This window comes from Dichomitus squalens (assembly GCF_000275845.1).
Source record: "Dichomitus squalens LYAD-421 SS1 unplaced genomic scaffold DICSQscaffold_6, whole genome shotgun sequence".
In the NCBI taxonomy this organism is placed as follows: domain Eukaryota; kingdom Fungi; phylum Basidiomycota; class Agaricomycetes; order Polyporales; family Polyporaceae; genus Dichomitus; species Dichomitus squalens.
In genome coordinates this window covers 484,000-510,291 of record NW_006766888.1, presented here as the reverse complement: position 1 = coordinate 510,291, position 26,292 = coordinate 484,000, and the positions used below count along the sequence as shown (strand labels likewise).

Below are 26,292 nucleotides of genomic sequence, written 5' to 3'. Positions count from 1 at the left end.
CCGGCGCGCTACAGTCGGTAGATCATTGACACCTCCTGAGGCTAGCCTCCGCTGCCCTACGCCCACGACGGATAAAGTGAACATATGAGATATTGGGCCCTGCGCCGCCAGCGGCAGTTGAACAATGCAGAATATGTTGACGAGCACAGGTACACTGGGACCGGCGGGATGGCAGTGGGAGAAGAGGCGGCGGGCGCTGCGATGGGCGGTGCAGCGGGCAGGGGTGAGGGCGGGCGTCTGGCTCAGTATGGACACAGCCCGGACACCCTACCCGCCTGCTCATCGCCATCACTTCCCTGTCCAAGATTATAAGACATGTCCGCACAGAACCCGCCCCTGTCCTACCCCCTCCTCCTCCTTCCCTTCTCCCTTTCCGCAGCAGAGAGTTCCGCTCTACCTCTTCTCCCTCCTCTGCCTCACGACCTTTACTCACTCTTCTAATCCGCCGCCCACGCAAAGCAGCACCTAAGACGCCCACGGAGCAAGACACCATGTCCAAGCACTTCTGCTGCTGCATCCCCGTCCGCGCAGCGGTCTTCTTCTTCTCCCTGCTCTCCTTCCTTGCCTCCGGTCTATCTGCCGCGCTTGCTTGGTACTTGCTGTTCCGTGAGTACACATCGTTGTGGATTGATGTATGCAAATGCAGAACCTGACCGACATGACTACCTCTAGTGATCGACAACAACAGGCTCGATGAGGTTGAGAAAAACCTCAATGAAAACGACAAGCAAGCGTTCGATGCCGTTGCCCACAAGTACAAGTGGGGGATCATCGTTGGTGGCCTCATCTTCACCCTGATTGCTCTCATGTCCTTCTTCGGGTGCGTCTCGTCCTACGGCTTGTTCAACCACTCGACCTGACTTTCATGCAGCTTCGTTGGTTCGATTATTCGCAACCGCCGCATGGTGAAGGCGTACTCGTTCATGACCATCTTCATCTTCATCCTCGGCACGGTTGCTGCGGGCTTCACCCTCTTCGCAACCTACAACCACAAGCCGATTTGCGTGACGATCAACAACGAGCAGGTCTGCACACAGTCGCATCTCTCCCTCGGCCAGAAGATCGGGTACACCGTCTACGTCGTCATCGAGTGGCTCATCGAGCTCTGTGAGTATCCCTCCACTTGCATACACGTCTTCCGGGGGTTGCTATCTCCTGCCCGCGATGCCCGAGTCTTCATCGCCTCCCGTATACCCGGGTTTCTATCTATTCCCCGCGCGCCACAGTCCTGTCTCACATGCTCCCGTCCAACGTCTCCGTATGTGTGGCATTGCTGACTTGTCACTTTTTCCCCCCAATCTAGACATCATCGTCATCATCCGCCGCTACTACGACCAGCTCGAGGAGGAGCGCGAGTACCGCCACGAGTTCCGTCTCAACCCCACCACCTCCGGCACGTACGAGGCGAAGGAGGGTCTCCTCACCCAGGGCCACTACCCCTACACGGACAACCACAACGCCTTTGGGGCGCACAACCACGCATAAGCGCATCTACTCTTGCCTTTCTCAGGAACGTGGCGCGTTTCCATGCGCCCGTGCGGGCTGGTGATTGACGTGTATGATACATACTACTGCGCCACGGATGGGGCGGCGCAACGCCGACATCGGTTGGGCGCTCGGGGGCAGGGCTCTACGCAAACTTACACGCGCCGGGTAATGTTATCATAGCGCAACTCCGGACATTGGACTGGGCAGTTGGTTGGGCTGTTCTGCCTGGCGCGCGTTGTGTTGTTACTCTGGTTTCCTCTTCTCCCTTATATCTATCACCCACGACTGTATCGCATTACGGACTTTCGCTACTATCATGACGTCTTCTTGACCACTGTTCGTGAAGCGCGTGCGTAAGTCAGTTGGCACTCCTGGAGTCGCATTTGTCAAGCTTGCGTTGTCGACTTTTTCTGATTGTTCCAATCGGTACAAGGATGTGAGTACAGTTGACTAATCAGTAATGCACGAGCTCATCCACTCATATGTATCGTCGCAGGACGTCGGGCAGGTAGCTTTCAGACATCGATCCCGTCACCCGGCGCGCCCTCGTGATGTGCAGAAAGAAGGGCGTCCACCTGGGCGCGGGTTGTTGCTCTAACCGGCCGATAGCGATAGCCGCTGACGACGATCCCGAAGTGGCCGTTCACCGTGTCCAGCTTTAGCCCCTGTCTCCAACACCGTTCGGAAGCAAGCCCTCTCGCACCGCGCTCCATGCGGGCGAGCAAGCACTCTGAAAGGATATGTTGGATCTTCTCGCAACGACCGACCTGAGGAGCCTGCGAGCCATGCAAGTCCTGGGGAGCCTGAGGGACCTCCTCGAGAGGGCCGACTTTGTCAAGCCGCAAGGTGCGCAAGTCCGGAAGCACCACGCCCTCGGAGGAGGACGAGGTCGCGCCCTCCTTCAGGGCGCGCAGGAGTTTGCGGATCTTCTTCAGGGCCGAATCCCGCCCGAAGTCGACCGTCAGGTGCTCGAGGGCGGGGAACGTCCGGAAGACGTCCGCGTATGCTCCTTGCTTGACCGGCCACTCGATGGCCAACGTCGTCAGCGGGGCACGCTCAAGGTACGCGCAAAACTCGGCGAGCACCGGGTAGGGGTCGGCGCGGTGCCTCCGCGCCCAGCAGGTATCACAGTCGACGTCGACGACGAGCTCGCCGCCGGACCCGCCCCCGGTGCCGGGGGCCTTGCAGCTGAAGCCCGCGGGGCCGTGCCAGGTCGCGTCCACCGCGGTGCGCAAGATGGGGTAGTTGTCCGGGTCGTTGGGGAACATTTCGCCGACGCGGCCCGCCTCGCGACAGTGCGTGCCGCAGCGGAGGGCGATCGCGCAGCGCTCGGAGAAGCGGACGTGCGAGAGGACGTCGAAGAGGATGTCCGCGTCGTCCACACAACATGTGAGGTCGAAGGTGCGGAGGTTCGGGAGCGCGGCCGTCGGGATCGGGCCATCCAGCCGGGAATCGTTCGCGTTGAGGATGTGCGGCTTGGCGGAGTTGACGTTGATGGAGAGGTGCTCGAGCGACTGGCAGGCGGAGAGGATGGCGAGGAAGCGGGGGAGGGCGACGTCGAGGGCGTCGTCCATTGTGTTGTGATCCAGCGACCAGCCGTGACAGGTCAGGACCCGCAGGTTCGGCAGGAGGGCGGAGGTCCACGGGAGGAATACGCCGTTCATGTGGAGGGCGCGGAGGGCGGGGACGCGGTCGGGGCGGATGTCGAGGAGTTCGGTGAGTACAAAGCGCGGATATGCATCACTGTGCCATTCGCTGATGAGAATCAACTGTGTCAGCTTCGGTAGGGTGCGGTCAAACAGTCCCTGCAGGTCACCCAGTGCAGCGACAGTGTCTTCCTGGTATACCGCGATCGACCGGATGCGTCCTGTATGCAGGAACAGCGCGCCACACGCCGGAGGCATGCGCTCGGGAGCGTGGAAGCGCACATCCAGGTCCACCGAGCCGGAGTTAGCAAGACAGAGTCTCACCCAGTCCAACGAATGCCTCGAGCCGTAGACGTCGATTGTTGCCCAGAGGCGATGGTGGTTATCCATGGCCTGCCGCCAGGTCTTACAGACTAGGCGGGCGGTGAGCCACACATGGGCTGGTCTGGGGGTTGCAGTGGTATGGTCGTCTCTTGTGCACTCTTGTGCGTACTCGAAGACTTGACTTAATAGCTCAGTAGGGAGGGCGTGAATGGACGCGAAAGCCGACTTCAGCCCTCCGGCTGTGTCTTATGAGTTCCAGCTCGCGATAATATCCAGGAGGTGAACGTACCGCTATCATCGTGAGTGGCGGAGGTAGCCATAGAGTCCCGAAGGAGAGTAGTACGACGACGTTTCCTCTGTCCCATCTGTTCCTGCTCTTCAAATACGACTCCGGTGCGTGCATGTCGATGCGCTTTTTTCATGATTGGTTGCCGAAACGATGATTCTTCCTGTTTGCAGCTTTCGTATCCCAGCGCGGAAGCCACTTCGCTTGAGGCATTGAGAATGGGCGATTGTGGTATGAAATAAACGTAACAAGCTAAGCAGCCTTGCAAGGGTTCTCATGGATCATATGCCAATGATGTCTCAATCAGCCTTCGGTTCCGGTTACGCAGTGACTTCAACCCGCGGTTTGTTATCGAATATATCGATAGTGGCAGTCGGAGGACATCCTTTTCGAGGACACATCATTCGCGATGAACATGAAGCTCGGCTACACCCTTCCGCAAACGCCCCACCATAGGACGGTGGGCTTGCCATATCCTCAACAACGTCGCTTCCTACCTGCCACCACGCGACATTAGGCGAAACGAGGTTGGACGGGCAGCGTCGAAGAGTCATTTGATACAGCCGCTCGGCACAAAAGAACTGCCGTCTTGCTGACCGGAACACGTCAACAGCAAAGTCTCTCGTCAATTGCACCGGTCTACGATCCAGGTAATTACAGTCATCACCGTCACTCGCGGTCAGGAGATCATGACAGGACCACCCACCCAGCGCTCTAAATTTCTTAATCGTAACTCCTTCTCAGCTGACAGAGCCGGCCCAACTTCCCATCTCCTCTCCTCCTTGACCCACTTCCGTGCGCGATGAACATGGATGTGCAGCTCTTTCAAGTTCTCCGCGCCGCCTGCAACGCGAGACCACAAGCACCGTTCTATGTCATCCGCCAGGTCATCGTACCATGCAATCTTGAGTAATCGCAGGCTCTGCAGGTTCCTCAAAGGCACGTTGGTCTCTTGTCCCTCCTTTGGCCCTGATCCCTGTGACATAGGAGAATTCCACGCATCGGACGGCATTACACCTCCGGCTAGGGCGAACAAGAAATTGTGGACGGATTCTGCTTCTGCGTTCCTCGAAAAGTCGTGTTCAAGCGACAGCTCCGTAACGGAGGGGAAGGCCCAGAACGCCGTCACAAACCCCTGCGCACTCGGTCCTTGCGCCACCGCAAGCTTCCTCAAGCAGGCCAGACCCAGAATACGGCAGAAGTCCGCAAGCGCGCGGTCCTCCCACCCCGTTTGTTGCTCGTCATGACGCCAATATGCAATCACGTCCATGTCGACTCTCAGCTGTCCCTGCACTAGCTGCCGCTCCCGGCAGTCAAAACAGTGATCCACCGGCGCAGCCGAAGCCGTTCGGCAGCTGAAGAGCCTTGGGCCATTCCATGCTGCTTCAACGGCTTTCTCTAGATGAGGGATACACAATGGGTCGTCGGGAAGGCAGTCGGTGTAAGGGCTGGGTACGTCGCTTTCGATCTCCAGGCGGAAGTCACACCTCTCGGGGAATCGAATATGTTCCAAGACGGGGCGTATCGCATCGGTATCGAATTCATCTTCTCCCATCCTCCCTTCGCCGCCGATGAGGGCACTACGGAGATTAGGCCACGTAATAAAGCGGTCCCGGCGCACACGCTGGTTCTCTCCGTGGAGCTTTCTCGGCAAAGCGCAGTAGAGAGCGATATGCTCCAGAGACTGACATGCTTCCAGAGCATCTAAGATGTCGCTGAGCGTGGTCTGGTCCTTCCTTCTGTCGTTCCGGTACAAGCCCAAGGACATAGATGTCCACCTGAGTTCCAGGGTGTGGAGATAGCGGGGAAGCGGGTACGTCCAGGGAAAACGCACGCCCTCCAGTTTCAAAGTGCGAATGGCAGGCAGGTGACCGACGTCGACGTCGAGGTGCTGGGGAAGGACGAACCTGTCTTCCAATCGATATGCGTCTTCAACATACACTTGTAGCTCCTCTAGAACAGGCAAGGTTACCACGAGTAAGAGCCGGAGACTCTTGAGCTCCTTGACGGTCTCCCGGCCGGACACGCGGATACCCTGGATCCGTCCTGCATGTTCCACCAGTAGACGAGACGCTGTGGCCATTCTACTAGGATGGTGGAAACGCAGACGCAAAGGTGCGGTGGCAGATCGGGTGAGGCAGCGTTTCAGCCACTCCATCGAACGGTCGATTTCGATGGTACGCCACAGGAGAGGAGTTGCGTGCGCAACATCGCGCCAGTAAGAGCAGACCCGTAAGATTGCCAGCCACTGTGTTGTCAATTGAGTGATTTCGGTAAAGTTCTCTTCCTTCTCTTCCTGGATGTCGTGGAAGATTCGCGAGAGTAATTCGGGTGGAAGCTTGTTGATGTGGGAGGTGATCACGACGGGGCCTAGGAGATACAGTCCTCTGTCAGGATGATTGCGTAGGCACGGATCTCAATCACGTACCGTTTTTTCTCGTAGCGTTAGGACGGGTGAGCAGGAGGGAACCCATCTGGAGCAGTTGATTAGCCGCGAGTTGGTTGTAGTATTGCCCTTATATATATATATATATCATTCGTGAGTACTTGGGTAACCTCTTTCTCTCTGGTGCATTGATGACTCTGGCTCTTTGGCCCCGACTGCGAAAGTCCTTCGGGTACAGGATGAGGCTGATGCGCACCGAGGGACGATCAAGAAAGGCTTTGTGTGTAGTGTTCTCGCATATTGCGGACCATATTGCCATTGCACGGTACCGCTTCAAGGAGGATCCTGGAACAAACCGAGAATGAGATTAATGATAGAAAGACCATAGACGATATAACGCCTTCAAGAGAGCACCCTGGTCCCTGCGCGGGACTGAACAGCAACAGGGACGGTTTGCAGCCCAATGTCCCTATCAGTGCGTATCAAGACCAAGCCTACACAAGGGAGCGTACACCAATGACAATCCAAGGTCTTGCTGAGCGAAGCAGGTCTGGTCCGCCTGGCATGTCAATGAAATGCCAGCATACCCCTCCGATGTCTCATCCGCTGCGGCGGTAGAACACAAACGATCGAGCTACAACCATTCGTAAGTATTGCTGTGGCAATCTGTTTCTGTCTGTGGGCCGCCGGCGCTACGACAACGGGGCGACGCCACAAATGATCAGCTTTCAAGATTTCTATGTTGGTTGGACTAGGAGACTCAGCGTAGCCAAACTCAAGGACGTGGCAGCTACGAGGTCTAGGCGAGGGGTGGGCGGGCACCATGTTGTTGGAGCCTCCAACGCGATTCATTCCGAACGACCACGGCTTCTGTCCCTCCGCACCAGTAGACATTCAAGGTGATGGGAAAGTTTCAATTAGTTTGCATACTACAGCAGATCAGAATAGGTGCAGGAAGAGTGTAATGGGTGGTACGAAGAAAAATACTGTATAGGGCAGGGCCACTGCCAGAGTGTACGTCGGGAGAGAGCGCCCGTCGCTCGGGACCGGAAATTTGGGGCCGGCCTTTACAACCGTGACAGTAGAGGCCAGTGAATCGTTGGGTACGTCGCTCGCGGTAATCCCTTGAGCAAGCGAATGTTGATTACCGCCTAGTTCTGAGAGCTTCTTAGGAGGCAGGTATGTCCAGGGGAGACCCAGTCCGACTGACCCTCTAGCTTCAGGGAGCGAATGGCAGGTGAATGACACATTTAGATGTCGAAGAGAGCTCGGGAAGGACCCAGTTGGAACGTTCGTAGATGTCTATCTCGACATCCAGGTGCAGCTCCTATAGTATTGGCAGGGCGGCCGAGAATTCAGACCGCAACCTCTCGAGATTGTTGATGGTGCTCCAGCCGGACACACATCCGTCTGCTAAGCATGCTCTACAAGTAGACGAGAGGTTGCGACCATGCTCCTGGAATTGTGGACATGCAGAAGCACAGTGGTTGGTAGGACGAGACGGTGTTTCAGCCACTTCACCGAACAGTCGACGTCGATGGTATGTCATAGAAGACGAGTTTCGTACGCGACGCGCTAGGTGTGACTGCGAGCCATATGGTCAGTAATCGTCATAACTGCTAATCATGATTAGCAGCAAAGCGGAGTGTACAGATCTTCTTCACGCTGTACCAAGTACAACTGCGGCGCCGTCACGATGGGCGTGGCAGGACCGCGAGCTCTTAATTGATGTAAGGTAGTGTCAAGGGAGATAGATACATTGGCAAGGGATTGACTGTCCGCCTGCGGCCAGAAACCTCAAGGTTAGGCAGGTTTCTGACATCGTGGACTTCAAGTGCGGGGTTCGAAGATCGGAACGAGTGGCTAGGGTAGGCGTGAGACTGTAACTGATCTGCAGCATAGGACGCATTATGCAATCAAGCAGGTACGAGAGTATGTCTAATCCGGAGTCCGTAACACATCTAAGGGATCCAGCGTGGTTGTATGCTACAGAAGTAATCTCCGTCCGAAAACGCGAAGATCATGGTCGTAGAGGGAAGGAGACAATCCAATAGATCCATGAGATTCTAAAGGGACTGTCTATACCTACGCCATCAACGTCTTCGCTCGCGTTTCATACGATCCGCCGCGGAGGGCGCGGTCTGCCCGGGCTGTTCAGTATCCGTCGTTGGATGTGGTTGCACAACAACGGAACTCGAGGAAGAAAGCGCTGTGGTAGGGAACACGCTTGATACAGATGAAGAGGACGTGAGAGTAACGACAGAAGTTGCGGAGTTCGAAGCAGTTGTGTTTGTCGATGAGATAGGCAGGGACAAGGGTAGAGACAAGGACAGGGACAAGGCAGACGTCAAGCTACCAACGTCGGCGGTTGGCAGCGTAAGGAGTGCAGAATTAGACGTCGACGAGCTCTCCAAGAACGTCGAGGTAAGGGATTTGGTGACGGAAACAGGCGGGGCCGTAGTGACGACGAGAGAGCTTGGGGGCTCATCTGAACCATCGACGTTGTCCGGATTGAAGATAGTGATGGGACCACTCCAGCTGGAAATATCGCGGTCCTCACGAGAGAACACTTGACAGAGACAGAGCAAACAGCAGCGTGAATTAGAAAGCAGTTGTGATACAAGGGGAAGAGTGAACACACGATAAAGTGTATAGTCGTCTCTCGTGGGTACGGAGGGTACCATGATGTTGGCGAATCTGTCTGAGATAGGGAACCAGTCCGAGATTTCTGACAGGAAGCCACCACTTAGTCCATCGGCGCGCAGACAGCGTAGCACAGTACTCACCACCGAGAAGTACATGTCCATCCGTGCCTCCGCCAGAATACGATAGCATGAATACCGCCGTGATGTTCTCCCCTTTGTCATCCGTGACCCGAACGCCGTCCAAAGTCCTACAGTTACGGCCAGAAGTCAACGCGCTTCAAGACATCCGCAACGAAGTTCTAGTAGACGTACCATTGTACAGTATGTAACTCTCCGACCTGCCACGTCTCACCCGCGTGCGGTGCGACAATGGATGTTCCATGCTTGTATTCTGGATAGTCACCTCCCATCGCGACTAAGGCGAAGCATGCCACCGCTCCTGCGATCCCAATGACGGCAGCGATCCTAGTAGAGATCTTGTATGCTTGGGATCGGAAAGACGTCTTCATGGCTCGAACATAGGGATGATGTGTGAGAGAGGACGTCGCAGATGACGGCGACGACGTGAAAGGAGGCCGCTCATCCGTGCTACGGCCGGGGAGGCCCCGTCCGAGATTTCCTTGACTTCGCTCGTCTGTAGACAAGATTAGCAACAGTTTCCGGGTTCCGTTCACGGCCCACGACAGGCCGCCTGGTAAAACGTATTCGCCAGTCCGCTTCGTAGCACTTAGCGATGCTTAGTACGCGCTTGGCCAACGCCGATGCGAGCGTGAAGAACTGAGAATCGAGGGGATTGCGCATATCGCGACTCCGAGAAGCAACACCGCCACCTCATTATGCGTCTACCCGACTCTGGTCGAGCGGCGTGTTCCGGTACCCATTGTCCGAGGCCGTGCAAAGTGAGACCTTTGAGTTTCATGGACACTCGATTCCAGTGAATACTCCCACAACTTTCCGTCCCATAATGCGCTATCAGTAGACCGTGCATTGGGGCTAGTATGTAATTCCTTCTTTCCGTCATTCACCCTCAAACTTCAGATCTTCAGAAGCCGGCCTGCGCCGCCTCGCGCTCCGCCAGACTGCCTCGAGGCGCCCACTCATGCTTGTGCGTGTGCAACGCCTCCTCCTGGTCCGCGGGTGAGCCCCATGCTCCCGCCCCAGGTGTCTCAATAAGCAACCGGTCGCCCTTGCCCATGAACACCGTCGCCTTCCCCCCGATGTTGATCTTTCTCGGCTTCAGCGGTTCCTTCCTCACCTCCACCTCTTCCTCGGGGAAGTCCCCGTCCTCCTTCCTCGGCTGCTTCACCCACGTGTTTCTTCCCAGCGCACCAGGCTCGCCGCCCTCCATCCCGTATGGCTGCCGCGTGCGGCGCTCGGAGAGGATAGAGACCTGGAGCGGCTCGAGAAACTCGATCTCGCGGACGACGCCGTCGCCACCGCGGAAGCGGCCCTTGCCGCCGGAGCCCTCGCGGATGCCGAACTGGTGCACGACAACGGGGTAGCGGCGCTCGAGGATCTCGACGTCGCCAATGCGCGTGTTGGTAATGTGCGTGTGCACGCCGGAGGTGCCGTGCCAGGTCGGGCCTGCACCCGAGCCGCCTGCGATCGTCTGTGACGCGGGTGGAAAGGGAAGAGGGTATTATCTATACGTGCAAAGACGAGGCATGAGTAGGAGCATACCTCGTAATAACCCCAGCCGGTGACGTTGGTGCCGTCCTTGTCCTTGCCTCCTGCGCCGAACGTCAGATTGCTGTTGTGATCATGAGCATGAGCATGGAGGTGATCCGAACAGCAACGGGCGGTGTCATTACTCACTTCGTGCACCCTTGACTGGCAGCGCAGGCGTGGAACGCATGCAGGACAACGTCGACAATACGCTGCGACGTCAAAACATTGCCGCCGCAGACTGCGGCAGTCTTTGACGGGGCAAGGAGCGAGCCCTCGGGTATCTTGACTAGATGCTGCATTGACATGATATCTCTCCAACTATCTTCTAAGCGGACTCACCAGTGATGGGCACCAAACATCCGGCGTTAAGGGGGATGTCCATATCGAGCATGGCACGCATGCAGTAGATGACAGCAGAGTGCACGACCGAAATGGGCGAGTTCAGGTTCCCCCGGATCTCGCATCCGGTGCCCTCAAAGTCCAGAACGGCAGAGCCGTTCTTCTCATCGATCTCCACCTTCAATCGGATCTGCATAGGTACATAGTCAGCAAACTCTTGCGCACTCGAAGCGAAACGTGGTGCATACAGGCGATCCGTCGTCTAGGTAGTCGACCGCCTCGAGGACGTTCGTGCCGGCGCGCTTCGCAACGTCGCGAAGGAGGTTGCGCACCGAAGACTCTGCGTTCGCGCGGATGTGGTACATGTACTCCTGCACGGTCTCCAAGCCGTAATCGTCGACAACTTTGAGAGCATGCATTCAGCAAGTGATGCGCACAGCAAGTGCCGCAAAGCTTACTCTGCTGGATGAGCTGGATACCCTTGTGGTTTGCTGCGATTTGCTACCATAGAAGTTGGTGACCCGACCATGCGGCAGCCGCATACAAGGGAGTACATACCGCCTTCAAGTCGCTCTCCACGTCCCTCAGGTTCCTACACCCCGAGCTTCCGGGGTATCGTGCCGGCTTCTCAACCATATGCTCCTCCAAGCCCTTCTTGTCGAACACGCCGTCGTTCACGATCTTGAAGCTTACGATGTTCGCGCCCTCCTCGAAGATCGTCGTCGACGTCGGCGGCATCGACCCGGGCAGGATCCCCCCAATGTCCGCGTGGTGCCCGCGCGATGCGGTAAAGAAGATGATCTCCTTCGGGTCAGTTTCAGAGTCGAAGACGGGGGAGATGATCGTGATGTCCGGGAGGTGCGAGCCGCCGGCGTGCGGGGAGTTTGTCATGAGGACGTCCCCAGGCTTCAGGGTCTTGCCGTGCAGCTTCATCTGGTACTTAACCGCGCTATAGTAAGCGGGAGAGGGTTCAGCGTATGCTAGACAGGGCGGGGAGGAGGACAAGAGGGAGCACGGTAACATAGACATGGACTCACAAGCTCATGGACCCGAGATGGATGGGGATGAACGGCGCATTCGCGACGAGATCCCCGTCCGGCGCAAACAGGGCACACGAGAAGTCAAGTCGCTCCTTGATGTTTGTGCTGATCGCGGTTTGCTGGAGAGACCGACCCATCGCTTCCGCAACGCTCATGAAGCGGTTTGCGAAGAGCGTGAGGAGGATAGGGTCGGGCGGACTGTACTTCTTTGCTTGTTCGGCCATCGTTGCTGCTGTATCAGGGTTGGATTCAGGTTATAGCACAAGCGATGAATGGGTGTTCTGCGAGGATGCGTATATCTAGACTCTCGTGAGTCAGTCGCAAGCTGGGGAAAGCGCTGTTCTTGCGCGATTAGGACACTCACGGCGTCCCGATGGGTTTATCGCTGCTCCGCGCCCAACAGGTCTATCGTGGCCCTTGAACAAGCTATACGGTCTCCTCTGCTGTCCCCGTTCAGAACGAGGGACGAGTGCATTGTGTGCCATCGTGAGGTTGGGAGATATGACGAAGGAGGAGGTCACATGCAGAGACGCGCCGCGCGCAAGCGGACGCGATCCCGTCGCAGCCGCGTCGACCTTCCCGACGGCCATCCTCTCCCTCCCTCCCCCTCGGCCTCAGCCTCTCCCGTCATTGCCCTGAAGACATGGGCGACTCAGCGACGCTAACGTCCGTCCTCGAGACGCAAGCCTCACTCGTGCAAGAAGCCGCGCTTGCCCTCCCGCACCAGTTCTCCCAGTGCACCTACCCCCTCGGGCCCATTCGCCAAGCCGTTTACCTCTGCATCACCTGCACGCCCCCCAATTCAACTACCACACCCGCGCGGGGGATCTGCGCGGCGTGCTCGATTGCGTGTCACACCGACCATGAGCAGCTCGAGCTCTTCCCGAAGCGCGCGTTCCGGTGCGACTGCCCCACGCACGGCCTCGCGCACGCGTGCGCGCTCCATACGACGGAGGAGCCCGTGAACGAAAGTAATGAGTACGGGCGGAATTTCAGGGCGATATTCTGCAGGTGTGGGAGGGAGTATCACGCGGAGCAGGAGAGGGAGACCATGATCCAATGTGTCGCGTGTGAGGTGCGCTTGGCCGGGTTGCGCAAAGCTCATGCTAACGTTTTCTGCCCCTTCTGTACGCATATCATCGTTGTGCGCCATGCCACATACAGGATTGGTTCCACGAATCGTGTCTGAACCTCCGCGAACGCCCGTCCTCGCGCGAGCCCACACCGTCCCCTGCAGCTGAAGCCGACCCCGAAGGCCTAGTGGACGACGGCGCGTCCGACGCGTCCTCGTCCGGTCTACCCCCGCCACTAGTGCGCGCAAACGAATACGACGCGCTCGTATGCAGCGACTGCGTGCGCAAGGTCGACGCCCTCGGCAAGGTCGCGGGCACCCCTGGCGCGCTCATGGTCGTACGTTCCTCTGAAGTCGAGCCCTGGCGTGTCATCGGCGCCATAGATAAGGAGAACGCGCAGGTCGACATCGAGGGCAAGGATGCGCAACGGGATACGAGTGGGCAGAAAGGGGAAGAGCCTAGCGCGGGCGCGAAGCGGGAGCGAGATAGCGCTACGGATGCCGAGCCGTCTGCGAAGAGGGCGCGCCTATCGCCCGATGTCGACTCTGCGCCATGCCTCGCTCCTGCACAAGACCCTCGCGTAGAGGCGTTGCTTGTTGCGCTTGACCGTGGGGCAGATGAGCTGGCTGTCAAGGAGGACGGGGATTCTTCGGAGGGATCTGAAAGATACCTCGGGGCTGGCGACGTCTTCCTTACAGAGGGCTGGAGGGACCGCTGGTGCCAGTGCAAGAGCGTAAGAACCGACCTATCCGGTGTTCTGCGTTGTTGCTGACCTCATCCTGCCAGTGCCTGCCGTCACTGCAAGCCCGTCCGTACCTGTTGGACGAAGAGGAGACGTACGAGCCACCAGAGGATCCTGACTCCGGTGAGTTGCGGAGTGTCTGCGCGTCTTGTAGTCACGAGCTCACAGCGCCTTCCGGAATCCGTAGGCCTCTCTCTGGAGGAGCTCGGAATGCGTGCCCTCAACTGTCTACCCCGTGAGCGAGCAATTGACGGCATCATGGCGTTCAATGCTATGCGGTGAGTGTTTGCTTGCAGACTCGTCGACAGTCATGCTAATCTGTATGCACGTAGGGACGACCTCATGCAGCACCTCCGGCCTTTCGCAGAGCGTGGAACTGAAGTGACCGAGGCAGACATCCGGGGATTCTTTGACGCGCGGATACAGGAGCTCCAGTCGAGGCGTCGGGCCCAGTGAGCCTGACAGAGACGGATCGTTTCTTGACATTGATATTTGTATGTATTGCTATAGGTATACGTTAGGACATTGACCCGCACCATGTCCGGAGCTCTACAAGGACTACCGGAGCGTTCCGTAGATGACTGAAGATCGGAACTGTTCCCCCGAGAATTTGAATGCGACGGCCGACATGTGAGGATTTTCGGGCGAGCAGTCGTCAGACGACAATTTCTATCGTCACGAAAAGATAACAATCTGCAAGCTACCTTCTGGGGGACGAGATGCTACGTACACAGGAAGCTCTGGTCATAGCTCCCACTCGCGGTCAAAGTCTGATACCACGACGAGACCATTCACCAAGTGCTTTAGTACTTTCAGCCTTGACCCTCCCTTCGGCAGAGCCTGCCCATCCTCCTCAAACTCCTTTTCCAGAGCCTGCCCATCCTCCCCACTCTCCTCTTCATCTTTAACGACGCCATTAAAATGGATGCGCACATCGTCTAAGTTCTCCGCACCGCCCACAACGCGAGACCACAAGCACCGCTCGATATCGTCCGCCATCTCATCATACCAGAGGACGTAGTCCAGCCGCAGGACCCGCAGGTTCGTCATAGGCACCCCTCCCTTCCCGGACCGCAATTTTGGCACCGCAGCAGAGCTCCACGCCTCGGACGCCATCTCCCCCCCGGCCAGTGCGGACAGGAACTCGCAGATGGCGTCTCGCTGCGGCACCCTCCCCGACCGCTTGCAGTCGAGCGCCAGCTCCGTCAGGGCCGGGAACGCGCGGAGCACCTCCAGGAATCCCCGCAGGCTCGGACCGCAGGCCAGCGTGAGTGTTCTCAAGGGCGCCCGGCCCAGGTAGTGGCGGAACTCCGCAAGCGCGCGGTCCTCCTGGTCCGTCGTCTCCTTGTCCAACCAACACCACATGCCCACCGGGTCGATGTCGACCCTAAGCCGACCCTTCAGCTCAGGCTCTGTGAGGCTGACGCCCCTCTGATCTGACGTCGTAGACGCAGGACATCGGCACTCGAAGCACGACGGATCCCCCCAGGTCGCTTCGATCGCCTTCTCTAGATGCCGGATGCACGACGGGTCGTTGGGGAGGCAGTCCCCGTAAGGGCTCGCCTTTGCATTGACGATCTCCAGGAAGAAGTCGCAAGACTCCGGCACTCGAATGTGTTCCAGGACGGGGCGTATCTCGTCTACTTCGTCGTCCTCTTCCTCTTCCGCTTCCCGCCCTGCGCCAGCGATGACGAGACTGCGGAGGTTCGGCCACGAGATGAGGCGGTCTGAGCGCACATGCTGGTTGTCCCACTCGAACCCGTAGGGCATGGCCTTGTAAAGGACGATGTGCTCTAGAGAGGGGCATGCCTCCAAGGCGTCCAGTAAGTCGCTGAGCGGAAACCTACGAGTGGACGCTAACGTCCACTTCAGTTCCAGGGTGTGAAGGTGTCGAGGAAGTGGGAACGTCCAAGGAAGACCCACGCCCACAACCTTGAGGGTGCGAATGGCCGGAAGACGACCGGGGTCGACGTCAAGGAGATGTGGGAGGACGAGATCAAAGCTAGACATAGAGGACGACGCATTCTCTACGTCAACATTCAAATGTAGCTCCTCCAGGATTGGCAAAGTGATCGAAAACAGGGGCTCCAGCTTGTTGAGACTTTCGATGGTTTCCCGACCAGACACGCGGAGCCTCTGAATCCGACCTGCATGTTCTATCAGTAGACGAGACGCTGCGGCCATCCTACTAGGGTTGTGGAGACGCAAACGCAGCGGTACCGTTCCGGATAGAATGAGGCATCGTTGCAGCCACTCCAGCGAACGGTCGATGTCGACGGTGCGCCACAGAAGAGGAGTTGCGTACGCGACGTCGCGCCAGTAAGAGCAGACCCGTGTGACTGCGAGCCACTGGGTTGTTAATCGAAGATCTGCTTCACCCCACTCATCTTCCTCTTGCTCTTCCTCCTGCACTTCCTGGAAGACCCGTGAGAGCAACTCTGGAGGAAGCGTGTCGATGGAAGAGACGATAGGAAGACTTGGGTGAGGCAAGTACATGAGGCGCTCCGGCTCCTCCACCCAGATCCAGGCGGAAAAGAGGGAGTGATAATGCTGGTCTGTACCATGTCAGAGTTGGTCAACGCCAGTATGGAGTCTGAGCCGCGTACTGTTGTCATCCGCAGAGGTAGGATCGGCGAGCGGAGGAAAATCCATTCGGGGCAGTCAATGAGCCCCAACGCTACTTGTGTACTGTTTCTTAAATACCGCCAGGATCCTTTCTTGCAATCTGGCTGTGTAGTGGCGATTGGGAAGGTCTCTTTGTTTCTGGAGGAGGCTACATCACACCAAGGGACGGTGAACAAGGGCATTGTACGTATGATCCTTAGTCGCACGGCATTCTGCAGGAGCTGGCATTGTATTGAGGCACTTGGAAACCCTTGGAAGAAAGAACAAGGCAGATTGCCCGCACGCACCGAAGGATGGCAACCTGAGTAGCTCTGCGTGCGGTCTGGGGCGGGCGGCAAGGAGAGGAGGAAGCGCCGGTGTTTTGGCCCGAGCGCGCGAAAGTGGCTAAACACGCGGAGATCATGTGACCGCTGAGAGCACGTGGGTGGAGTTGTTGATTGCTGGGAGGGTTGAGCTGAGGGCCAGCCACGCTCCGGAGCCCCGCCCATCTTGAACCAACACCGCAACCATCCCCTCCCTTTCAGCCCCCTCCCACAAAACACAACCCCGCGCGTAGCATACAATGCCTCGTAAAGCCGCTCCAGCTGCAGACACCAACGCTGAGCCTCGCCGCTCCGCGCGCATCAAGGACCAGCCCAAGCCTGAGACCGCCCCCAAGAAGGCTCCAGCTAAGCCGCGCTCCAAGAAGGCCCCCGCCGCAGAGGGCGAGGACAAGCCTAAGCCCACCAAGGGCAAGAAGCGCACTGCCTCGGAGAAGGATGCCGAGGATGGCGCCCCCGAGGCCAACGGCGAGGAGCCCCCCGCCAAGAAGGTGCGTCCCCGTCGTCCTCCGGCGCCCTCAACCACGCTCCTAAATCTACGAACAACACGCTGACCACCGCGTCAGGTCAAACCTGCCTCTAAGGCTGCTGCGAAGCCCGCAAGCAAGGCCGCCGGGGCGAAGCCCGCGTCCAAGGCGTCTCGTGCGGGGTCGGCCAAGCCGGCGTCGCGCGCTGCGAGCGCGAAGCCCGCGTCCAAGGCATCTGCGAAGCCACCATCTTCTGCTGCAAAGAAGCCCGCATCGCGTGCAGGCTCCAAGAAGCCGGCGTCCAAGGTACGTGGTTTGCACCGTGGTTGGAGTTCGGTCGGTGGGCTGATCGCTTTCTTTCGGCTTGCGCATAGGCCGGGGCTGCTGAAAAAGAGAACGCTGCCGCCGCCGCACCCGAGACCATCGCGGAGGAGCCAGAGGCCGAGGATGCCGCAAACGCAGAGCCCGCGACCGAGCAGGCAGCAGCGGCCTGAGATGATGTGTGAGTCTGGTGCTTGTCTTCACGTCTGTGAGCATGAAACTGACCATGACGTGGCTTTGCACCTGCAGTGCATGAACGACTCGCCACCAGGGCAATTATGCACTCTATTCCGTCATCCACCTCCGCTGCTATCGACGTCTCGCTTTTTATCTCTTCTATTTAACCGAGCTGCACCCACCGGAACTATAGCCCACCCCGTCCGATCCCCCCCAGATATCCTCATTTACCTCCCCTTCAGCGCTGTGATCCCTCTTCCCCCCCTCACTCTGTTACTTGGTGCCGGTTTGCGTGTATCGTCTCCTGGTGACTTTCTCTGTACATAAGAACTCATGTTGGGACCGCGTCTTCCATTGTGTCCTTTTTTCTTCCTCTCTTCAGTCGTGTCGTTCGTGTCGTCCGTTGTTGTCCGTCGTCATCGCATTGCTGCTTGTCGTACCCGCTGCCCACGCTGAGTTGGTACATGTACGTTGCGCTGTTATATCACTAGTAGCGATTGGTTTCCCCAGCCGTGTCTATCCCTCTGTCTGTAACAATGTAAACGCGGCTCTTTCTTCCGGCGGATCTGCGAACGGCTCGAATTGGAGACGCCTCTCGCCTCGAGTACTCGCTGCGTTGTGGTGCCATGAGGCGTATGCTGTCATCTGAGGAGCTTTTAAGTTCGGCTCGGAGGTCCTGCGAACCTGCAGAAGCTGCACTGATGAATATTGGCCCTCTCGATCGTGGTCTAGAGTGCTACAACGACAGAAGGAGAATTTTCTATGAATCGTCATTAGGTAAAAGTTCGTGAACGGGGTACAAGTACAACATGCGTGAGATCCAGGGTAACAACATTGGAAACATGCTACGAAAGCAGCAGAGCATTGCGGAGACGATAGAGTCTATCTGACAGTATGCACCGTCCGTACGACCATCCAGAATGAACCATCCACGGGTCACCAGCTGTTGAGCAGCGTCTGCGCACACTCCTGCGCGAAAGAATGCGTCAGTCAGATAGCGGAGAGAAAAAGGCACAAAACCACGTACCTTCAGCCTCCCCATCCCATGCGCGAGCGCGACGTTCACGACCGTTCTCAGCCTCCTCCGGACGTCCGCCTTGTTCATCGTGAGCACGAACGCGCCCGAGCACCCGCAGTGCCGCGACACGTTGTCCGCCCGCACCTGGCTGCACCGCGCGCACCGCAGGTCCTGCTGCGCGAACCGCCGCTCGAGCTCGTGCACGAGCCGCACCAGCGCGAACTCGATGCCCGCCCGGTCGTACTCCCCGCCGCACTTCGTGCAGAGCCACCGCGCTTGTGCGTGCGCGCTCGCGTTGCCGGAGGAGGAGGAAGAAGAGGGGAGGAGGACGGGGTCGCGGCAGAAGTCGAAGTCCTTCATGCTGTCGCAGTGGCGGCACGGCACGGCCGAGAGCTTGAGCGGCTCGCACGGGTTGACGAACGCGGCCTCGGACGCGAACTCGCGCACGCCGACGAGGTCGAGCAGGTTGCGCTTCAGCAGCCCCACTTCGAGCGTGTACTCCTTCGCGAGCGCGAATACCGCACAAGTGAACTTGACCAGCTCCAGCCCAGGGTTGCTTAAGGGCAGGTGCGATCCTGGGAGGATGGGGAACTCCCACTGCGCGAGCGCGGACGGGTCTTCGTCTGTGAGTGCATCGCGGTGCCTGTCGAGAACGCCACCGAGTACGCGGAGCATGCGCCGAGTGAGCTTGCGGGAGACGAACTCCCGGCATGCGGAGAGTTCCTCGACCTTGGCGGCGTCGCGGGGCGTTGCGTCTGGGGCGCCCCCATTTTGGAGCGCACGAAGGGGCACGCGGGTCGCGCCCTGGCTCTTTTGTGCGGTGCGGAAGAACTCGACGAGGAAGTACCGGACAACGGCGCGGAAGTCGGCCTGGATGGCGGGGGGAAGGAAGGACTGAATGTTCCAACGCATCTCGATCGCGAGCTCTTCGGGGGGCTCGATGGCAAGAGGATTTTCGCAAACGACGGCGCCGTAATTTGCTTCGTCCATGAAGATGAGGAAGTCGTAGAAGCGCTCAGTGTGGAGGTAGACATGTTGGAAGAGCTCGTGCGAAGTCACGGCTGTCGTGATGTACGTGGCATAGGCGTGCGCGGTACCGGGAGGTTTGGACGTGACGAGAAGGATCCGGCTCAGGTCCGCGTAGACAACGTGCGATCCGAGGCGCTTGAACTCGGCGAGCATCTGAATGAATGTCTTGCGCATGAGGCCATGGACAAACCGGTGGATGCCCGTGTCGTACATGTTCGACGCCGTCGAGCTGATCCACCTCCAGAAGTGGTCGATCGCGATCGTGGCGGGGCTCTCGAAATTGCCCTGGATCTTATCCACCATCCAAGCTTTGACCAAGCCCTTGAGAATGCTGAAGATGTGTGGAGAAACGTTGGATTCTCCAAGCGTGAGATCCTGCATGGACTCGCCCTTGGAGTACTCGTCCAATGTCCGAGACGCGTCAAAGGCCGTAGCACCGCCGCTGCCTTCCAACTCGTTCACGATGACCGAGTGCAAGACCGCATCGACGGCCAAGTTGCGGACAGCGATCTCGAGGCAGACATTTGAGTAGCACCCTGGCGACTTGAATTCAGTTTTCGCCAGCTCTTCTTGCGGACGGTTGTCCTCTTCGATGCCACCTAGGTCAGGACGATCACCAGGTGACCACCAGAGAATGACATCTTGGCTCGTCAGCCTGCGGGCGAACTCGATATCGGCTAGTAAGAGGGGCTGGTCACCCTCGATATGCCCGACGGGCACGTCGTAATAGTCTGCCATCGCGATGGTCCGGTCCAGCCAAGGTCCCAGGGATAGGTAGCGGTTGATGAGCTTCTGCGCTACGCTCGTTTGCCAGGGGAAGACATCCAAGGAGTGCGGTGATTTTGCTTTCGACATCGAGAGAACCGGGAACTTCGCGAGCTTGGGAGTATGTAAGTCAAAATAGCTCTGCTCCTTACTCGAGGAGATGACTACGATGTATGACCGGTTCTCGACGAGACCCAGCTCGCGGGAGATCGCCTTGAGCGCCGTGGCATCGTTCCCGTGGTAAGTGGTAGTGAAAGAAAGATGATCAGGGTAGGTGTATGAGTGGCTTGCGCCTGCGTTTTGCTCGTGCTTGCTCAGCAGATCAGCATAGTGTTCGGAGAGACGAGGTATGGGTTGTCGACGTGTCGCAGGGTCGACTATGTGCAGTTTGGCGACTTCGCCGGGTATGAAGAGAGCAAAGACGTGCACAGGTGCATTCGCAGCGCACGCGTGGTATAAGAAGATATACTTCCCAGCGCGACCTTGATCAAGGTATCTCCTCTTCGTCAGAGAGGGGTTCGAACGACCTAGCTGCTGGAGATCAAAACCGATTGCCTCGGCGCGAGTGAGGTTCGTGGACTTGTCCTCATTACAACATGTCTTGCCCAGCTTCAGAATCGCGCGCGTGACTAGTGGCAACTGGGAGGGAGTATGAAAAGGCAAGAACGACTCGCAAGACTAATCAATGCATACCTGCAGCTCATAAACGCCATCCACGTTCGGGTCGTTGGTGATGTCGATGAAGTGTTCGTGCCCCTCGACGTACAGATCCTCCCGCACAGAGATCTTGTAGAGGTTGACGCACGGCCGGTCTCGCGGCATGCTCCTGGCAACCTTCTGGCACTGGTACAGCTCATGGTTGAACTGATCCTTCTTGGGTGGAGTCCGAAGGTGGATGTAGAACTCTCGGGGAATTCTAAGTGGGACGGCCGTGAGCGACCCATTGATCGAGAGCCACAACGTGAACCGTCCTGGCGTCCTATTAGGGCGGATCTGTACGATGTCCCAGTGCGTGCTCTGCTTCTGACGGACCCCACGGAACATTGCGGGCACGGCGAGGCTTGTAGCAGCGTCCGAGTTGTCGACCCCACGACCTGACCACCGTTTCCTCATGACGTGCAGCCAGGAGCGGTAGGACTGTTTCGGGTCGCGGGGTAACTCCGCAAACTGTGACTCTTCCGCCTCTGCGCTTTCCTCTCTTCGCGGCTTACGCTTCACGACCGCCATAGGGCGGAAACCACGCGGGCGCTGGGCCATGCCATCCTCCATATCGACGTCGTCGTCCTCCCTTTGAGATTGCGTCTGCGCCAACTCACCCTCCCCCGCACGCTTGAAGAAGTCCGTCACCTTATGTTGGCGGAACTTGTCCTCCATCGCGACAACGCGGCGGTGGAGCCAGTCCGGGTGGTGGATGCGCGGGACCGGGTTCGCGACCTTCTGCATCGCAGCGGGAATCGTGATGAGCTTCTGGATGACCGAGCCCAGGCGCTCAATGTAGTAGTCCCAGTCGAGGATCGAGCGCAGATCGAAGCTCGTAAGCGAGTTGTCCTTTAGCCACTTGCGCAGATACGTCCGCTTCACGCTCTCCTCCGCCGAGAAGATCGCGACAGGCACCGCGCGTTCAGTGACTGGGGCCCCCATCGGCTTCGCAGAGATGATGAACTTGCACGCCAGTCCCTTATCCTTGACCATCTGGTCACCCAAGAACTCGGCGAGGCGCCGCGCCGTGCTGATCGACGTCGACTTCTGGCCCCCGTACTCGGAGAGCGTCTTCGACATGGACCGGTTCTCCGCGATTAGCTCCACGAGCTCGTCGTCCGAGAGGTCCTCCGCGTGGGAGACGAGGACGTTGAGCCAGCGGTCTGCCACTTCCGCGACCGCCGCATAGCACTCCTCGAGAGTCGTGCCCAGCAGGAACTTCTCGAAAATCTGGCTCTGGAAGATCTTGATCAGCTGGAGTTCACCCCGCCGCTTCACCTCGAACCCCTTCAGCTCCGCGAGCGAACCGTCGTCGTTGAACACCGCATACCGCTTCTTCAGCAGCTTGTCCTCCTCCTTCGACGACGGCAAGATCATCGCCTTGTACGGCCCGTCCAGCTCGAAGAAGATCGAGTTTTCCGAGTGCACCTTATATTCGCCCGTCTCGGGGTCCAGTTCGTGGTACTGGTGGTTCGTGAACTTCGCATGGACGAGGTGGTTGAGCATCGTGCACGGGTATGAGAACGCGATCGCCTTCCCGTTCGCGAGCTTGAACTTGAAGTTCTCCGGAAACACCCCGGGCAGCATGCACCAGATCCCGTCCGTGTCCAGCTCCAGCGGCCGACCAATCTGCTCGACGAGCTGCCGCGCCATCTGGATGATCGTCGCCCCAGTCAGACACGTTATGCCCGCCATCTCCATCGAGTGCCAGCGCGCGCCCTTGCGCATCACGTAGCCGTAAAACGAGTTCAGGATACACTTGTGCGCCAGCTGCAGCGAGTCGTACAACACGATCATCTTCTTCGCCTCGTCCACCTCCGCAATCGACCGGTGCTCCCCCACGTATGCGTCCAGATTCTTTTTCCACGTCTTGTGCAGGCCCTTGTACTCGTAACGCCGGTCCCGGAACCGGCGCACCGTGTCGATGTAGAACGGATTCTCCCTCTGGCAGATGATCGCCTCCCTGTTCTCTATCTTCGTGTCCTTGATCTTTTTGTACACACGCCTTGAGTAGTCCCCCAAGCGCTTGTGCAGCAGCGCCGTCTGCTCCGCCTCAGAAAGGTCGACAAACTTGCGTTGCGGACCCCCGGGCTTCTTAGGGGGAAACGTCTCCTGGTTCAGTGCGTGCTTGATCATGTTATACTCGTCTCTGCGCGCAGGGAAGTACTCCCCACGCCACGCCCACGTCATCCGGCGGTCGCAGGTCTTGCCCGGCCGGTTGAAGTCGCAGACCGCGCACGTCGCCTCGTCGACCACCGAGTCGGGCTGCAGTCGATTCGACAACATGATGTTCGGGTACATCGCCGCGACGTCCAAGTGGTAGATGAGCGGACTGTCCATGCGCTGCGGGTTATCGCGCATCTCTTCAAGCTTGGCCTGGATCTCCGCCTTGACCTCGTCGTAGTTCGTCACCGACTCGAGCGATGCCTTCGACTCTTCGACGATACAGAACGTGAGCGCCGCGTCCAGCTGGTCGATGAGCTGCGCGCTTTGTGAGCATTGTAGTTTCACTCGTGACGCTAATAGACTACGTACCTGCTGCACGGCAGACGGCTCGATCTTGAAGTGTGTCACAATGTCACTTCGGAACACGCCCGCCTCCAGAGCCTCGACGTGGCCTCCTACATACGTCTCCGACGCGACCAGATGTCCTTCATACATCGTCCCGTGAGACTCCTCATGCCGGTTCGGCATGATAATCTGCCCTCGGATCGCTTCCACCTTCGAACAGTCAGACCAGAAGTCATAGCTGACGAGAGCAGACAGCCTACCATGAGAAGCGTCTCACAAAGCGTCCCAGTGCCTTTCCGCAAGACCTCGTCCGGGCAGAGCGGAATGATGTTGCAAAGGGAGAAGATGAACGGGTGCACGTATTTCATGTAGAGATAGTATGTCGCCACCGCATCGGAGACGGAGTACTGCGCGAGCACCTGCGGCTGCTCCATCGCGTACCTTCACAACAATTACCAATAAGCACCGCGGCCGAACGACGTGGTAGAAGGAATACATACGGCGTCATCAACTCGGGGTCGAGCTCGATAGGGTCGTACCCCAGCTTCGCCGTCGTCACCGCCTTCAAGCCCTGGCTGCCTTGCGGGAGGTACGAATCGCGCTTCACCCACCGGAAGCAGTCCATATGCACGCATCCCCTGCTCTTGTACTCGTCCTCCGAGTCCTTCGCGAAGCCAGACTCGAGGAACATGTCGATCCCGTGGACCTTCGAGCGCGCGTCAAGGAACGGGAAGTCGAAGAAGTCGCCGTTGAACGTCGCCATCACCGTCGGCTTCACCTCCTGGATGTGCGAGAACCACCGGCGGATCGTCGCAGCCTGCACACCACATAAGCATGCGCGCGCGGAATGACACCACGGAGGCGAACGAGAGGAACCCACCTCGTCCGGCTCGTTAAACACTATAAACGGACCTTCGTACCCCTCCTTCGGGGTGTACTCAAAGTCTTCGATATCCTCGCTTACGATCTCCCTATTGGTAATCAAGTATCCCTGCCCGTCGACCATGTACGAGATCATCATCACTTGGTCGATCGCCTGGTCCGGAAACTTCAGCGGCGCCTTCGTCGTCTCGATATCGAACGCCATCACCACCGGGTCCGCACGCTTCACCCGCGCCGTGAGCAGCTTGAACGCCGGCTGGCCCTGCACGAACGATATCGCGTACCAGAGCCCGACGCGGATCTCGTTGTCCATCGCGACGCGCAGGTAGTACGGCACGTCGTACTCGCGAATGTCGACGATGCCCTCGCGCGGGTCCTTGTCGCCCCACCGTGCATGAGCGTGCGCACTCGTCGAGGAGCCCGCGTGCTGGGAGTCCGCCGCCCACTCGCCCTCGAGCTCGATGTTAGTCGTGGGAGCGGCGGTGGCGGTAACGACCTCGGCGTAGGCGTCCACGGCGTCGAGCTTGGCCGAGTTGGCGAGCGCGAGGGGCATGATGTCGCAGCGGACGGTGAGGAGGTCGGAGACGTTGCGGAAGTGGAGCTGGAGGAAGAGGCGGCGGTGGCCCATGAGGTGGTTCGGCATCTGGAGGTCCTCTTTGCGCTCGCGGGTGATGCGGCAGATGATGCCTTCGTATTTCTTCAGGAGCCATTCTTCGATAACTGTCTCCATCCCGCTCTATGTGCGTGTAAGGAGACATTCGCAGATGAAAGAAAGGGCTACACACCTTGCACGCTATGTAAAAGTACGGCTCGTATTGAAGCGTGCATTTGAACATTCCTCCGTCGTCCTGGATGAAGTAGAAGTCGACAGCGGCTTTGCCTCCAGGCCAGTCCGCGTCTTTCATCAATGTCTACACACATAGTCAGACCTACACGCAGCGAGAAACGCGTTCGGTACGTACCGGGTGCATGTTAATCAACCAGCCCTCTCTTGTGGGACCCTCAGCGACTCGTGCAAATCCGAGCTTCTCGTCCACCTCGTCGTTCGTCTTCACCTGCTCAAAACGCTCCGCAAGCTGGTTTCCGTCCTCATCTCGTTGTGGTTGCGCATCAGCTGGTGCCCCTCCGCGGCCTCTACCGCGGCCTCTACCACCCCGAAACGATGTATTGCCTCGATAGCTGAAACGAGAGGTACCGCGTCCACCCCTCTTGAAGGAGCCCGAACCTCGAGCCATAGGGAGTAGAGAGAGCAGAGAGTAGTAAAAAGAGAGGTAAGAGAGAGGCTCGCGTCGCAGTCGTCGTTGATGTCCTTGTCGTCGTCCTCGTTGTCCCCGTCCTCTGTGTCGCTGTCGCGGTCGTCGTCGCGTTGAGCGGCAAATCACATTGTGTGACCAGTCGCGGTATGTGACGGACGCCAATCGTCACACTACGTCACCCCCGGCACTCCGACGGCAGAGCAGCGTTGTTACGGGTCAAGTCAACGGTCATGACTTTTAGACGACGGATGACCGGTCACTGTGTGACCCGGTCATGACCGCCGGTCAAAAGTTAGCACGTGAGATCTCCGGCATGTCCGAGTGTGCGTCTGACGGCAGGCCATGGCTCTGGGATAGGCCAAACGCATCGTGGCCGCGAGGAGGTACAATAAGGGCTGATGAGACTATTGCATACTCATCCCTGTCCTTGAATTTAAATGACGTACTACCCCATAATACGCCATATCTGAGCTGCGAACCGACAAAGAGCTTGCCGACGGATAGATCAAAAATCAACTCATAGGGAACGGAACTCGACTTGGATATGAAGGCCGACGAGAGAACTAGCTGTATATGACAAACGAG

General features: G+C 58.2%; 9 protein-coding genes across 9 annotated transcripts; 3 read left to right on the top strand and 6 right to left on the bottom strand.

The window, feature by feature from the left end:
• Nucleotides 1-338: 338 nt before the first annotated feature.
• DICSQDRAFT_178972 (uncharacterized protein) lies at nucleotides 339-1,815 on the top strand. The gene is made up of 4 exons (XM_007363356.1): nucleotides 339-606; nucleotides 673-820; nucleotides 872-1,107; nucleotides 1,304-1,815. Exons 1-4 carry the CDS (start codon nucleotides 492-494, stop codon nucleotides 1,483-1,485), a joined length of 681 nt encoding a protein of 226 aa, XP_007363418.1. The 5' UTR covers nucleotides 339-491; the 3' UTR covers nucleotides 1,486-1,815.
• A 188-nt stretch (nucleotides 1,816-2,003) lies between these two features.
• Nucleotides 2,004-3,778, bottom strand: DICSQDRAFT_167751 (uncharacterized protein; the record flags this gene model as incomplete). Its single annotated transcript, XM_007363355.1, has 2 exons — nucleotides 2,004-3,697; nucleotides 3,748-3,778. 2 exons carry the CDS (start codon nucleotides 3,776-3,778, stop codon nucleotides 2,004-2,006), a joined length of 1,725 nt encoding a protein of 574 aa, XP_007363417.1.
• A 645-nt stretch (nucleotides 3,779-4,423) lies between these two features.
• On the bottom strand, nucleotides 4,424-6,218 carry DICSQDRAFT_125487 (uncharacterized protein; the record flags this gene model as incomplete). The annotated part of the gene is made up of 2 exons (XM_007363354.1): nucleotides 4,424-6,114; nucleotides 6,173-6,218. 2 exons carry the CDS (start codon nucleotides 6,216-6,218, stop codon nucleotides 4,424-4,426), a joined length of 1,737 nt encoding a protein of 578 aa, XP_007363416.1.
• A 1,681-nt stretch (nucleotides 6,219-7,899) lies between these two features.
• On the bottom strand, nucleotides 7,900-9,536 carry DICSQDRAFT_153554 (uncharacterized protein). Its single transcript, XM_007363353.1, has 4 exons — nucleotides 9,088-9,536; nucleotides 8,917-9,023; nucleotides 8,772-8,858; nucleotides 7,900-8,699 (listed from the first exon to the last, which is right to left on the bottom strand). The coding sequence occupies exons 1-4, from the start codon at nucleotides 9,282-9,284 to the stop codon at nucleotides 8,224-8,226; spliced, it is 867 nt and encodes a 288-aa protein (XP_007363415.1). The 5' UTR covers nucleotides 9,285-9,536; the 3' UTR covers nucleotides 7,900-8,223.
• A 184-nt stretch (nucleotides 9,537-9,720) lies between these two features.
• On the bottom strand, nucleotides 9,721-12,076 carry DICSQDRAFT_153553 (cytoplasmic protein). The gene is made up of 8 exons (XM_007363352.1): nucleotides 11,820-12,076; nucleotides 11,341-11,731; nucleotides 11,241-11,283; nucleotides 11,031-11,185; nucleotides 10,783-10,972; nucleotides 10,591-10,729; nucleotides 10,456-10,525; nucleotides 9,721-10,384 (listed from the first exon to the last, which is right to left on the bottom strand). The coding sequence occupies exons 1-8, from the start codon at nucleotides 12,044-12,046 to the stop codon at nucleotides 9,818-9,820; spliced, it is 1,782 nt and encodes a 593-aa protein (XP_007363414.1). The 5' UTR covers nucleotides 12,047-12,076; the 3' UTR covers nucleotides 9,721-9,817.
• A 389-nt stretch (nucleotides 12,077-12,465) lies between these two features.
• On the top strand, nucleotides 12,466-14,093 carry DICSQDRAFT_167748 (uncharacterized protein; the record flags this gene model as incomplete). Its single annotated transcript, XM_007363351.1, has 5 exons — nucleotides 12,466-12,897; nucleotides 12,987-13,628; nucleotides 13,682-13,760; nucleotides 13,825-13,915; nucleotides 13,970-14,093. 5 exons carry the CDS (start codon nucleotides 12,466-12,468, stop codon nucleotides 14,091-14,093), a joined length of 1,368 nt encoding a protein of 455 aa, XP_007363413.1.
• A 437-nt stretch (nucleotides 14,094-14,530) lies between these two features.
• Nucleotides 14,531-16,577, bottom strand: DICSQDRAFT_134298 (uncharacterized protein). The gene is made up of 4 exons (XM_007363350.1): nucleotides 16,550-16,577; nucleotides 16,244-16,483; nucleotides 15,510-16,192; nucleotides 14,531-15,460 (listed from the first exon to the last, which is right to left on the bottom strand). Exons 2-4 carry the CDS (start codon nucleotides 16,287-16,289, stop codon nucleotides 15,431-15,433), a joined length of 759 nt encoding a protein of 252 aa, XP_007363412.1. The 5' UTR covers nucleotides 16,290-16,483; nucleotides 16,550-16,577; the 3' UTR covers nucleotides 14,531-15,430.
• Nucleotides 16,578-16,793: 216 nt separating this feature from the next.
• Nucleotides 16,794-17,865, top strand: DICSQDRAFT_153551 (uncharacterized protein). Its single transcript, XM_007363349.1, has 4 exons — nucleotides 16,794-17,073; nucleotides 17,149-17,355; nucleotides 17,424-17,551; nucleotides 17,620-17,865. Exons 1-3 carry the CDS (start codon nucleotides 16,825-16,827, stop codon nucleotides 17,541-17,543), a joined length of 576 nt encoding a protein of 191 aa, XP_007363411.1. The 5' UTR covers nucleotides 16,794-16,824; the 3' UTR covers nucleotides 17,544-17,551; nucleotides 17,620-17,865.
• Nucleotides 17,866-18,282: 417 nt separating this feature from the next.
• Nucleotides 18,283-25,686, bottom strand: DICSQDRAFT_178966 (uncharacterized protein; the record flags this gene model as incomplete). Its single annotated transcript, XM_007363348.1, has 9 exons — nucleotides 18,283-18,516; nucleotides 18,575-20,998; nucleotides 21,053-23,539; nucleotides 23,594-23,779; nucleotides 23,830-24,010; nucleotides 24,070-24,386; nucleotides 24,450-25,187; nucleotides 25,237-25,362; nucleotides 25,414-25,686. The coding sequence occupies 9 exons, from the start codon at nucleotides 25,684-25,686 to the stop codon at nucleotides 18,484-18,486; spliced, it is 6,765 nt and encodes a 2,254-aa protein (XP_007363410.1). The 3' UTR covers nucleotides 18,283-18,483.
• Between the last annotated feature and the right edge of the window lie 606 nt (nucleotides 25,687-26,292).

Excerpts from the sequence above, each read along its gene's own strand:
- DICSQDRAFT_134298 (XM_007363350.1), bottom strand. The coding sequence starts at position 16,289 with ATGGATTTTCCTCCGCTCGCCGATCCTACCTCTGCGGATGACAACA. Across the intron at positions 16,193-16,243 it reads TACCTCTGCGGATGACAACA|ACCAGCATTATCACTCCCTC; the intron begins GTACGCGGCTCA and ends GACATGGTACAG. Across the intron at positions 15,461-15,509 it reads GACACCTTCACACCCTGGAA|TGGACGCCTTGGAGGCATGC; the intron begins CTGAAGTGGACG and ends TCAGCGACTTAC.
- DICSQDRAFT_153553 (XM_007363352.1), bottom strand. The coding sequence starts at position 12,046 with ATGGCCGAACAAGCAAAGAAGTACAGTCCGCCCGACCCTATCCTCCTC. Across the intron at positions 10,973-11,030 it reads ACCTAGACGACGGATCGCCT|ATCCGATTGAAGGTGGAGAT; the intron begins GTATGCACCACG and ends GTACCTATGCAG. Across the intron at positions 10,526-10,590 it reads GCCAGTCAAGGGTGCACGAA|CAATCTGACGTTCGGCGCAG; the intron begins GTGAGTAATGAC and ends TGATCACAACAG.
- DICSQDRAFT_153554 (XM_007363353.1), bottom strand. The coding sequence starts at position 9,284 with ATGAAGACGTCTTTCCGATCCCAAGCATACAAGATCTCTACTAGGATC. Across the intron at positions 9,024-9,087 it reads GAGTTACATACTGTACAATG|GACTTTGGACGGCGTTCGGG; the intron begins GTACGTCTACTA and ends CCGTAACTGTAG. Across the intron at positions 8,700-8,771 it reads AGACGACTATACACTTTATC|TGTTCTCTCGTGAGGACCGC; the intron begins GTGTGTTCACTC and ends GTCTCTGTCAAG.
- DICSQDRAFT_153551 (XM_007363349.1), top strand. The coding sequence starts at position 16,825 with ATGCCTCGTAAAGCCGCTCCAGCTGCAGACACCAACGCTGAGCCTCGC. Across the intron at positions 17,074-17,148 it reads AGGAGCCCCCCGCCAAGAAG|GTCAAACCTGCCTCTAAGGC; the intron begins GTGCGTCCCCGT and ends CCACCGCGTCAG. Across the intron at positions 17,356-17,423 it reads CCAAGAAGCCGGCGTCCAAG|GCCGGGGCTGCTGAAAAAGA; the intron begins GTACGTGGTTTG and ends GCTTGCGCATAG.
- DICSQDRAFT_178972 (XM_007363356.1), top strand. The coding sequence starts at position 492 with ATGTCCAAGCACTTCTGCTGCTGCATCCCCGTCCGCGCAGCGGTCTTC. Across the intron at positions 821-871 it reads GCTCTCATGTCCTTCTTCGG|CTTCGTTGGTTCGATTATTC; the intron begins GTGCGTCTCGTC and ends ACTTTCATGCAG. Across the intron at positions 1,108-1,303 it reads CGAGTGGCTCATCGAGCTCT|ACATCATCGTCATCATCCGC; the intron begins GTGAGTATCCCT and ends CCCCCAATCTAG.